A 10,503-nucleotide genomic window follows, 5' to 3' on the forward strand; every position below is an offset into this window, starting at 1 on the left:
AATTTAGTGGGGGGGTTTGTACTTAATACAGATAATTTTATATAATTGTATTTAATTGTATTTCATTTAGGGAATTAATTTAATTATAGTGTAGTGTTAGGTGTAATTGTAATTTAGGTTAGGTTTTATTTTACAGGTAACTATTTAGTAACTATTCTACCTAGTTAAAATAAATACAAACTTGCCTGGAAAATAAAAATAAACCCTAAGCTAGATACAATGTAACTATTAGTTATATTGTAGCTAGCTTAGGGTTTATTTTACAGGTAAGTATTTAGTTTTAAATTGGAATTATTTAGTTAATGATAGTAATTTTATTTAGATTTATTTAAATTATATTTAAGTTAGGGGGTGTTAGAGTTAGATTTAGGGGTTAATAACTTTAATATAGTGGATATAGCAGATTAGGGGTTAATAATATTTAACTAATGTTTGCGAGGCGGGAGTGCAGCGGTTTAGGGGTTAATATATATATTATAGTGGCGGCGATGTCCGGTTCGGCAGATTAGGGGTTAAAAAAATTATTTTAGTGTTTGCGATGTGGGGGGGGGCTCGGTTTAGGGGTTAATAGGTAGTTTATGGTTGTTGTATGGCGTTGTAGTGTAAAACTCTTAACTACTGACTATCAAATGTGGTACCAGTCTTGACAGGAGAGGGTGTACCGCTCACTTTTTGGCAGACTCGTAATACCGGCGCTATGCAAGTCCCATTGAAAAAATAGGATACGCAATTGACGTAAGTGGATTTGCGGTATTTCCAAGTCTGGCTAAAAAAGTGAGCGGTACACCTGTACCTTCAAGACTCGTAATACCAGCGGGCGTTAAAAAGCAGCGTTGGGACCGGCCAATGCTGCTTTTTAAGCCTAACGCAAGACTCGTAATCTAGCCGTAAGATTTTGTTTCAAATATGCAATTATGTGTGCTCTGGTTTTGCTGGATCTCTTGAGATAGTGATGTCTCATTGCCTTTGAGTCCACTGTCTCCCAGAATGATGCTGTTTAGACAATGGGGGGTAGTTATCAAGCCGTCAACTTTTCTGCCTTCGCCGGCCCAATACGCCCGCCTAAGCTCGCCTCACATCGCCGCTGCGGACCTGAAAAAATACGCCTAAGTTATCAAAAAAGCTGTCAAAAAGCCGCGGGGCGATGAGCAGCGGACTGTGAGAGTTATCACTCATCCGATCTCGCTGCTCTTCGGCTGTTTGACAGCTTTCTTGCTAGCCTGTCACTAAGCACCCACACTAAACTGCACTGTTCTACCCCCTATACCGGAGCCCCCCGCAACTAAATAAAGTTACTAACCCCTAAACTGCCACTCCTAGACCCCGCCGCAACTATTAAAAATGTATTAACCCCTAAACCGCCGCTCCTAGACCCTGCCGCAACTATTAAAAATTTATTAACCCGGGGGCGTGTCCGGAACGCAGCCAAGATGGACGCGTTTTCTTTATAGCTCCACATTTAAGCCTCTAAAATATGGTCACTTGCCTCTACTTGGAGTCATAGGCATCAATACCTATCACACCGATGGTCATTAGACACAGCTGAATGGAACAATATGCTTTGAGGAGACTAATGTATCCCTGAGAGCGGAATCTACCAAGTCTGCTGCAGCGGCCAGACAAAAGGCCGGACCTCTCTCTATATTTCTCCTTAAGGCCTCGGGAGTAAACAGACAGCGCCGTCATATCGCTTCAGAAATACATACCTGAGTCCTACCAAGCGGTAATTCCAAACCCACCCTGTGGATCAGCATGGAGGCGATTGAACGCTGGGAGAGTACAGTGGTGGCCTTGTTACACAGCCACTTTGATGAGCTCCAAAAGTTGATCGCATCCACCCTGGAGTCTATCTTAGACAAGCCGATGCCACCAGTGAAGACCCAAAGCTCCAAAATAAATCAAGCAAGCGGCAAAGTCCGTCATGAGAAAACGGAGCTACCCAGTTGTAGGCCTCGACCTCTGGTGGAATACAGTTGCCACCCTGCAGCCATGAGACAGAAAATGGTAACCTTCACCTGGGCGCATGGTAACCCTGTGTTACTAGATTACATACCCCTTAACGCCCCAGGACCGGCTCCATCTGAACAGGCTTTCAGCGCTACAAGAAATCTATTCATAGTTCCCAAAGCAATTTTAGCGGAGTCTCTGAGTCCCATCACTCCCCACAGAAGATCGCTCCTGAGGCTCTTAACGCCGCAACACCAGCCGGCTCACTTTTGCTTTCTCATTGCCCCCAGACGATTGAACAGCCATTTTAAAGTTGGCCCTGGGAACGACTCCATAATTGAGACGCTCTTCTCTCTCACACTTAGACGAATAGGTGTTGGGTAATGGTGCAGAGCACGGCAGGACAATGGGACAGAGTGTTTGTGAATATCCTCAGAGATACAACTATCACACTCCTGGTAACATATCTCAGAAGCCGATACCTTATGCCCCTTATCCCCTGAATATATTGACTTTTACACACTTTCTGATCCAACTCCTACCTACCTAGAGAACCACCTAGTGCTGTACCTATACCCAAATGTAATCATAGGTTAAACGTTAAGCAATGTCATATGTTTATCTTGGTATGCATACTTTAATTTCTCAGTTTCACTATCAATTGCCTTACAATGTTTGACTTATTATGAGTATCCATTGGTGCTACATGTAATACCATATTTGAGCCTGAACTGCAGTGGTCTTATCTACAATGAATAACCTTTAAGCTGATCTATCTACTTACCTATTGTTATATGTGATGTAAATGAGGTTTATTCCTTAACTATTATACTTGTGCCCTGTTAGTGGCTGAGAAAGTGCTATAGTTCCAGATTGGTACATACTCCTTGTGTTCCCCTCACCTTGAATACACATAACTTATTTTACTAATATTTTACTAACGCAGTCATCTATAGGGTTAGTTTATGTTATCAAAGAGACAAAAATGAACTGTGTATTATGCCTAGTTTTCATTATGGTCTGAAACACCAATATACTCTACTTAGAGAGGAGATATCCCTAATTTGGAATAATTTGGGGAGGTTGGAATCTGACCTAATTTCACTTTAGCCCTAAAGGTATAATTTGGGTGTTTTGGGCACTCTGAAATAATTTTGTTAAGAATACTACTAAGAGCAATATATTTTGATAACAGTTTCGAAATACAAGTAACTGAATGAGCAGTTAAATATGTTTTATCTATTAGTCCTTATGATGTTACTTAGGTGAATAATGTACTTCTACAGCCATAGCTCACGCTTTCGATGAGTCTTTGGGTTACTCCCATTTATAGGAAACTCCTACTCAGAATGCCCTATTAGTTAGTTATCTCCCATCCACCTATTTCAAATATTTAGTTATTGAAAGGAACCTTTATTCTTGGAAGTCTTACACACCTAACCATTAGGATGCCCTTTATTGAGCAATCCATTTCCATGCACCTCAGGCCCTCTATATCACCTACTAGCTCCATATTTATAACCTGGATAACCTGAAGCAGAATTTACGCTCTACACTCCACTCCTAGAATGGAATGAAATCTCTTCTTCACGCTCCTCTATAATGCTCATATTATAATTCCTCTTGCCTATGACAATAGTTTAGCAGGTTCTTAGAGGCTAGTCAAAACTTTACTTATCCCTTAAGGGACGTATATTGGGGAAAAAACAAAGTTTGGTTTATGTATATTTTACTATTGGGTTAATGTTATATTTGTATATGTTCATTATGACCTAGATATCTAGCTATTATTATATTTATCCACTGCACCATGCCAAAATCCATGCCTCCGGCATCTCCCAGGAAACAACTCACATCATTTCTCCCTGATGATTTATGAATAATATTGTGATTAACAGAATGCGGTTCTATATATTAGGGGATATCCCTTTCAGCCCTCTACTTACACATCACATCAGCTTTATATTAGACTCCCCAATGGTGGGGATAGAGCTGGAGTTGGCTAGTTATGATATACATGTACTGTGAGTTGTTATGCTGTCAAATGTTTATGGCTTTGTAACACCTCATATATCTTGAGATGCTGTCTACTATATATTATCTTAGTAACTAATTTCCAGCTAATCTTCCCCTGGTCCATATAATGACCTCTTCATATGCTAAGCCCCCCTCATTCAGTTTATAAGTTTGAAAGACCTAAGACTTTAGATTTGATTTTATTTCTAGGAGGAATTTAAGCTATAGCTGTTCTTCAGCCCATCCCATTAAGTTTATAATAAGCTCAATAGAGATCCTACTAAAACATGTCATAGTGATAACCCTATGCCCCCCAAACATCCAAACATCCGGACACGTCCCCTCTTCCCCCTTGTTTTTTAACCAGAGCGGCTCTTGCCCGCTGCATCCCCCCCAAAAAAATAAAACCAAGATACTAACCCCCATCTTATCACAATACACTATGAATAGATAAATTACACTATGGCTTTCACAGTAAGACGAGGACCATTCACAATTATATTAAGTTTAAGGTTTTGAAAAAGAGGTTTTCGTAACACATGTTCCGGTTAGTTACCTTTGCCATTCACAAGTCTTTTCTTTTCACTTTCAACCATATATATCATATATCTTGAGATATACACCCCAGACATACTTTTATAATCTCTGCCAGAACCTATATTCTCATTGCTAGAATTGCTGTTTTGTTAAATTGTACAGTCCAAGCTCCCACTCGCAAACACTTAGTATAGTTGTAGGACTGACATGGCATTTATGACTATATCACTGGCGCCTTATTGCTCTAGTCTCAGTCTATTTATTATGTTAGAATGGTAAAGATGTTTGTTTTTGTATTTTTCCAAATTTGATATGTATCCGGACATATGTATTGTCGTTATGTTATTGTACATTACCTCAATAAAAAATACTTATTTTAAAAAAAAAATGTATTAACCCCTAAACCGCCGCTCCTAGACCCCGCCGCAAGTCTTATAAATGTATTAACCCCTAAACCGCCGCTCCCGGACACCGCTGCCACCTACATTATACCTAGTAACCCCTATCCTGCCCCCCCTATACTGCCGTCCTCTGTAATAAAGTTATTAACCCCTATCCTGCTGATCCCGCACCTCGCCGCAAATAAAAAAAATTGTTTAACCCCTAAACCGCCGCTCCCTGAACCCGCCGCGACCTATATTAAATTTATTAACCCCTATCCTGCCCCCCTACACCGTCGGCACCTATAATAAATTTATTAACCCCTATCCTGCCCCCCACTACACCGCCGCCACTGTAATAAAATTATTAACCCCTAAACCTAAGTCTAACACTAACCCTAACACCCCCCTAACTTAAATATTAATTAAATACATCTAAATCATACTTATATTATTAACTAAGTTAATCCTATTTAAAACTAAATACTTACCTATAAAATAAACCCTAATATAGCTACAATATAAATAATAATTATATTGTAGCTATCTTAGGATTTATTTTTATTTTACAGGTACCTTTCAATTTATTTTAACTAGGTACAATAGCTATTAAATAGTTATTAACTATTTAATAGCTTACCTAGCTAAAATAAAGAGAAATTAACCTGTAAAATAAAAACTAACCTAAGTTACAATTACACACTAAACACTACACTATACTTTAATAAATTATTCCTATTTAAAACTAAATACTTACCTGTAAAATAAAGCCTAATATAGCTACAATATAATTAATAATTACATTGTAGCTATCTTAGGATTTATATTTATTTTACAGGTAACTTTGTATTTATTTTAGCTAGTTAGAATAGTTATTAAATAGTTATTAACTATTTAATAACTACCTAGCTAAAAGAAATACAAAATTACCTGTAAAATAAATCCTAACCTAAGTTACAATTAAACCTAACACTACACTATCATTAAATTAATTAATTAAACTACCTACAAATAACTACAATTAAATACAATTACATAAACTAACTAAAATACAACAGCCAATAGAATGCGGTGTAAAATAAATATAAATCCTAAGATAGCTACAATGTAATTATTAATTATATTGTAGCTATATTAGGGTTTATTTTACAGGTAAGTATTTAGTTTTAAATAGGAATAATTTATTAAAGTATAGTGTAGTGTTAGGTGTAATTGTAACTTAGGTTAGTTTTTATTTTACAGGTTAATTTCTCTTTATTTTAGCTAGGTAAGCTATTAAATAGTTAATAACTATTTAATAGCTATTGTACCTAGTTAAAATAAATTGAAAGGTACCTGTAAAATAAAAATAAATCCTAAGATAGCTACAATATAATTATTATTTATATTGTAGCTATATTAGGGTTTATTTTATAGGTAAGTATTTAGTTTTAAATAGGATTAACTTAGTTAATAATATAAATATGATTTAGATGTATTTAATTAATATTTAAGTTAGGGGGGTGTTAGGGTTAGTGTTAGACTTAGGTTTAGGGGTTAATAATTTTATTACAGTGGCGGCGGTGTAGTGGGGGGCAGGATAGGGGTTAATAAATTTATTATAGGTGGCAACGGTGTAGGGGGGGCAGGATAGGGGTTAATAAATTTAAGATAGGTTGCGGCGGGTTCAGGGAGCGGCGGTTTAGGGGTTAAACTATTTATTTGCGGCGAGGTGCGGGATCAGCAAGATAGGGGTTAATAACTTTATTACAGAGGGCGGCGGTATAGGGGGGGCAGGATAGGGGTTAATAGGTATAATGTAGGTGGCGGTGGGCTCCAGGAGCGGCGGTTTAGGGGTTAAGACATTTATTATAGTTGCGGTGGGCTCCGGGAGCGGCGGTTTAGGGGGTAATAACTTTATTTAGTTGCGGCGGTGTAGGGGGGGGCAGATTAGGGGTGTTTAGACTCGGGGTACATGTTAGGGTGTTAGGTGCAGACAGCTCCCATAGGAATCAATGGGATATCTGGCAGCAGCGAACTTGTACTTTCGCTATGGTCAGACTCCCATTGATTCCTATGGGATCCGCCGCCTCCAGGCTGGCTGATTGAAAACCAGGTACGCTGGGCCGTAAAAGTGCCGAGTGTACCTGCTAGTTTTTTGATAACTAGCAAAAGTAGTGAGATTGTGCCGCATCTGGAGTGACGTAAGAATCGATCTGTGTCGGACGGAGTCCGGCGGATCGAAGCTTACGTCACAAAATTCTACTTTTGCCGGTCTGAAGCCTTTGATAACTAAGGCGAATCAGCCTCGCCACAAATACGCTGCGGAATTCCAGCGTATTTGAGGTTGATGGCTTGATAACTAGGCCCCAATGTCACAGTTCTCTTCCTTCATGTCCCAAACCTCTTTGGCGTCACCTGCAGTGCCCTGCGGTTCCTCATGATCTCCTGGAGGAGTTATTTGCATCTCCTTCGTGTGTGATTAATAGAGGTTTTGGCTGCCTTGGGTGACTCCGATGTGTATGTCGTTGTCAACCCTAAAGAATCTAGTAAACTTTATTAGTACTAGGATTCTTCTGTGAAAGTTTTTCCTGTTGCAGACCGTGCTAGGAGATTTTTCATAGGAATGGGAGAAGTCGGGGGTTCTTTTTTCCCCATCTTCTGTCTTGTGAAGATGTTTCCTGTCGTGTCTCCATTAAATATCAGGGCGCACGGTGCCTAAACTAGTAGGGCATTTCTACTTTGGCTAAGAGAACTATGATTCCTAGAGAGGATAGCTGTTCTTTTTAGGATCAATGGACTAAGCTGGTGGCTTACATGGAGGGAATTAGTGGTAGCATTTCTGATGCTCCCATGAACATTTTTCAGCTGGAAGCCAAGATATCTGGCTTCACTGTGTTAGCCCGCTGGGTGTTGTGGACATTTTTCCTCTGAGTCCAAGTTTCTGGTGCCTCCATACAAGGGAAAAATCTTGTTTGATCCTGATCTGACAGGAATAGTTCTGATATTACGGGTGGAAAAGGGTCTTTTCTAACACAAGACGAGATGAATAGACTTAAAGGAGTTTGCCCCAGATCTGGGATCGGTCAAATTGGGGGTTTGAATCTCTCTGTCTTCAAACATGGATACGAGATGTCCCAGATATGCTGTGGTTATAGTACCTCAGGGTTACTACATAATAGTCACTCCTTCCCTCTGTGTGGCAGATTCCACCTCTCAATTTTATCTGCAGGCCAGATAACAGTGAGACATTTTTGTAGTGTGTTTGGGACCTCTCATTCATGTGAGTGATTGTTCCTGTAAGGAAACAGGGTCTAGGATTCTATTTTTTCCTGTTCGGGGTTCCCAAAAAAAGAGCATTTTTTTTCGTTCTATGGTAGACTTAAAGTGTCTCAAAAAGTTTTCTCAGGACCGTCCTTCAAAATGGAAACCGGTCTACCGCCACACTGCCTTGAATGCACCCGATCCTGTCTGAACTCGGAAGTTAAGCAGAGCCAGGCCTGGTCTGTACCTGGATGGGAGACCCACTACTGGGAGCTAGCTGAAGTCATTGGGGAGTCAATATCATGAGACATATATATGTGCAGCCAGCAATCAATAGCTTCTGAGCCTACCTAGGTACCCTTTTCAACAAAGGATACCAAGCGAACAAAACAAAGTAGATAATGTAAGTAAATTGGAAAATTGTTTAAATTAACATGCTGTATCTGAATCATGAAAGAAAAAAAAATTGGGTACATGTCCCTTTAAGGTCTTGAGCTCTAAAAAATGGAACTTCATTAGCAAAGTAATGTCAGCTGACCAAGATTATAGAAATTCACTCTGAGAAATGGACATACACAAAAACAATGCAATACTGACTTTTCTGTGGCCCATTGATTCTATCTAAGAGAATTATTCTTCTACACTTGACCTACTGGTGTTAACATTGGGAAGCTTGTATGTATTCTGCATTGCACCTTTAGAGATTCAGCTCACAAGGAAGACTTTGTAGTGTTACTGACACATTGTAAGCTGGAACTGATCAGACCTTAATTAGTGACTAAGATGTCAGTATTGTATTGAAATGCTACAAAGCACTGCCTGTCTAAAATTGCCTTTGATTTTAACACTTTATTTTAAAATTGTGTGTGTAATATAAAATATTTATCTGGAACAGGAAGAATATATTTATCATTCCTTTTGCAAACTGGGTGCAAAAAACACCAGGGAGTTACTCAATAATATATAAAAACAGCAAAAACATCATGGCCATGGCACAAGATTACAAGATGTAAGAATATACAATTGAGGATTAGTTAGTTATTGAGCAAGACATGCCCCTCCAGAACTTGAATCCCTAAATGTTTTTAATATTTGCAGCTACTTGTATATGAGTGAGTGACAACTAGTCTCTGTAGTATAAATAGGGAATTATGCATACATACCATACACAAAACTTGTAATTGTGGAAAGGGAGCAGTTCTGAAAATGTAATGAAATATCTTACTGCCCTAAGTGGTATGAAACTATGTTCCTATATGTTATGAAAAATAATATAATTTCCTTAAAGTCCCTTGGTAGTTTGGTCTAACACCATTTAACATTTTAAGTTTTATTACACCGAATTAACATCTCTGACGAGATCTGGAATGAATATCTCGTAGCAAAAAGAAAGACATTCTATAGATTGTCTGTTTTTCAATTGTATTGTTTGTGTATAATTTACTAATAGTTGGCTCAGTGTTGTGAAAATATACTGTATGTTTGAGGTAAATTTAATATATTATCTTACCATGATGATTTGAAAGAGTATATCTTAATGTATTATTTATCTCCATTAGGTACCTATGTGACTTCACTTACTACACTTCTCTGTATCAGAGCCGTGGTAAATCGGTGTTCATCCATGTGCCTCCTATAGGTAAGCCTTACACAGCTGAACAGCTGGGGCGAGCCGTGCATGAGGTCATCAAAGTGATTCTGGGCATGTTGGAACAATCAGATGACCACATTAACAACGAACGCAAGCACTGACCTATAAGACATTTTGTTTCTCTTCATCATTTCTCTTACTTCTCCTGCACTTGTCAACAAATGCATTGAGGAAGAACAGCCTGCAGACGACTCCAAGGAAGGGCAATGGGCGTCCATTCAAACTAGAGTGAACGCTTGTTTTCTTTGTATACCAAGATCTTGCAATTTTTCACCTTTTTCTACCGTAATTTCTTATTAAAGAGAATTAGATCTTGTGCGGATTTTAAGCATTTTGTGGATGTTGTGACACTTGCTGCAGTGATGGAGTAAAAGAAGAAGCAGACCTAAATTACACTGACCATTAAACTACATTTTGGGAAATGTTATGGTCTCCATTACCTTTTGATTTTTTTTTTTTTTTTAAGTTTCTCAGTAAAAAAAAGTTTATATCTGTTTCGTGATTACAGGGAATCTTGCTTTTTTAAAGCTGTTGTTAACTGACAAATACATTTATATATAAATCACCATATTGTGATATACCATACTGCTTTATGGCAGTCCCAACTGCTAACTCCCCTGAAGTGGTTCAAATGGCCATCTTTTAATTCCTCTTCTATCAAAATGGTTGTCCACAAGAATGCTACAGAGTGACCCTGTATCTTAAGTTGTCAAAGTGTTATATGGATGC

The 10,503-nt window shown here is 38.5% G+C and overlaps 1 protein-coding gene across 1 annotated transcript in view; it reads left to right on the forward strand.

Annotated features, from left to right (window-relative positions):
* PGPEP1 (pyroglutamyl-peptidase I) overlaps positions 1–10,201 on the forward strand; it is a 324,626-nt gene extending 314,425 nt beyond the window's left edge. The window contains exon 5 of the mRNA XM_053702954.1: positions 9,683–10,201. Coding sequence (XP_053558929.1) covers positions 9,683–9,875 — 193 coding nt within the window. The 3' untranslated portion in view covers positions 9,876–10,201. The remainder of the gene's footprint in view (positions 1–9,682) is intronic.
* Positions 10,202–10,503: the final 302 nt, after the last annotated feature.

This window comes from Bombina bombina, chromosome 2 (assembly GCF_027579735.1).
Source record: "Bombina bombina isolate aBomBom1 chromosome 2, aBomBom1.pri, whole genome shotgun sequence".
Lineage (NCBI taxonomy): Eukaryota > Metazoa > Chordata > Amphibia > Anura > Bombinatoridae > Bombina > Bombina bombina.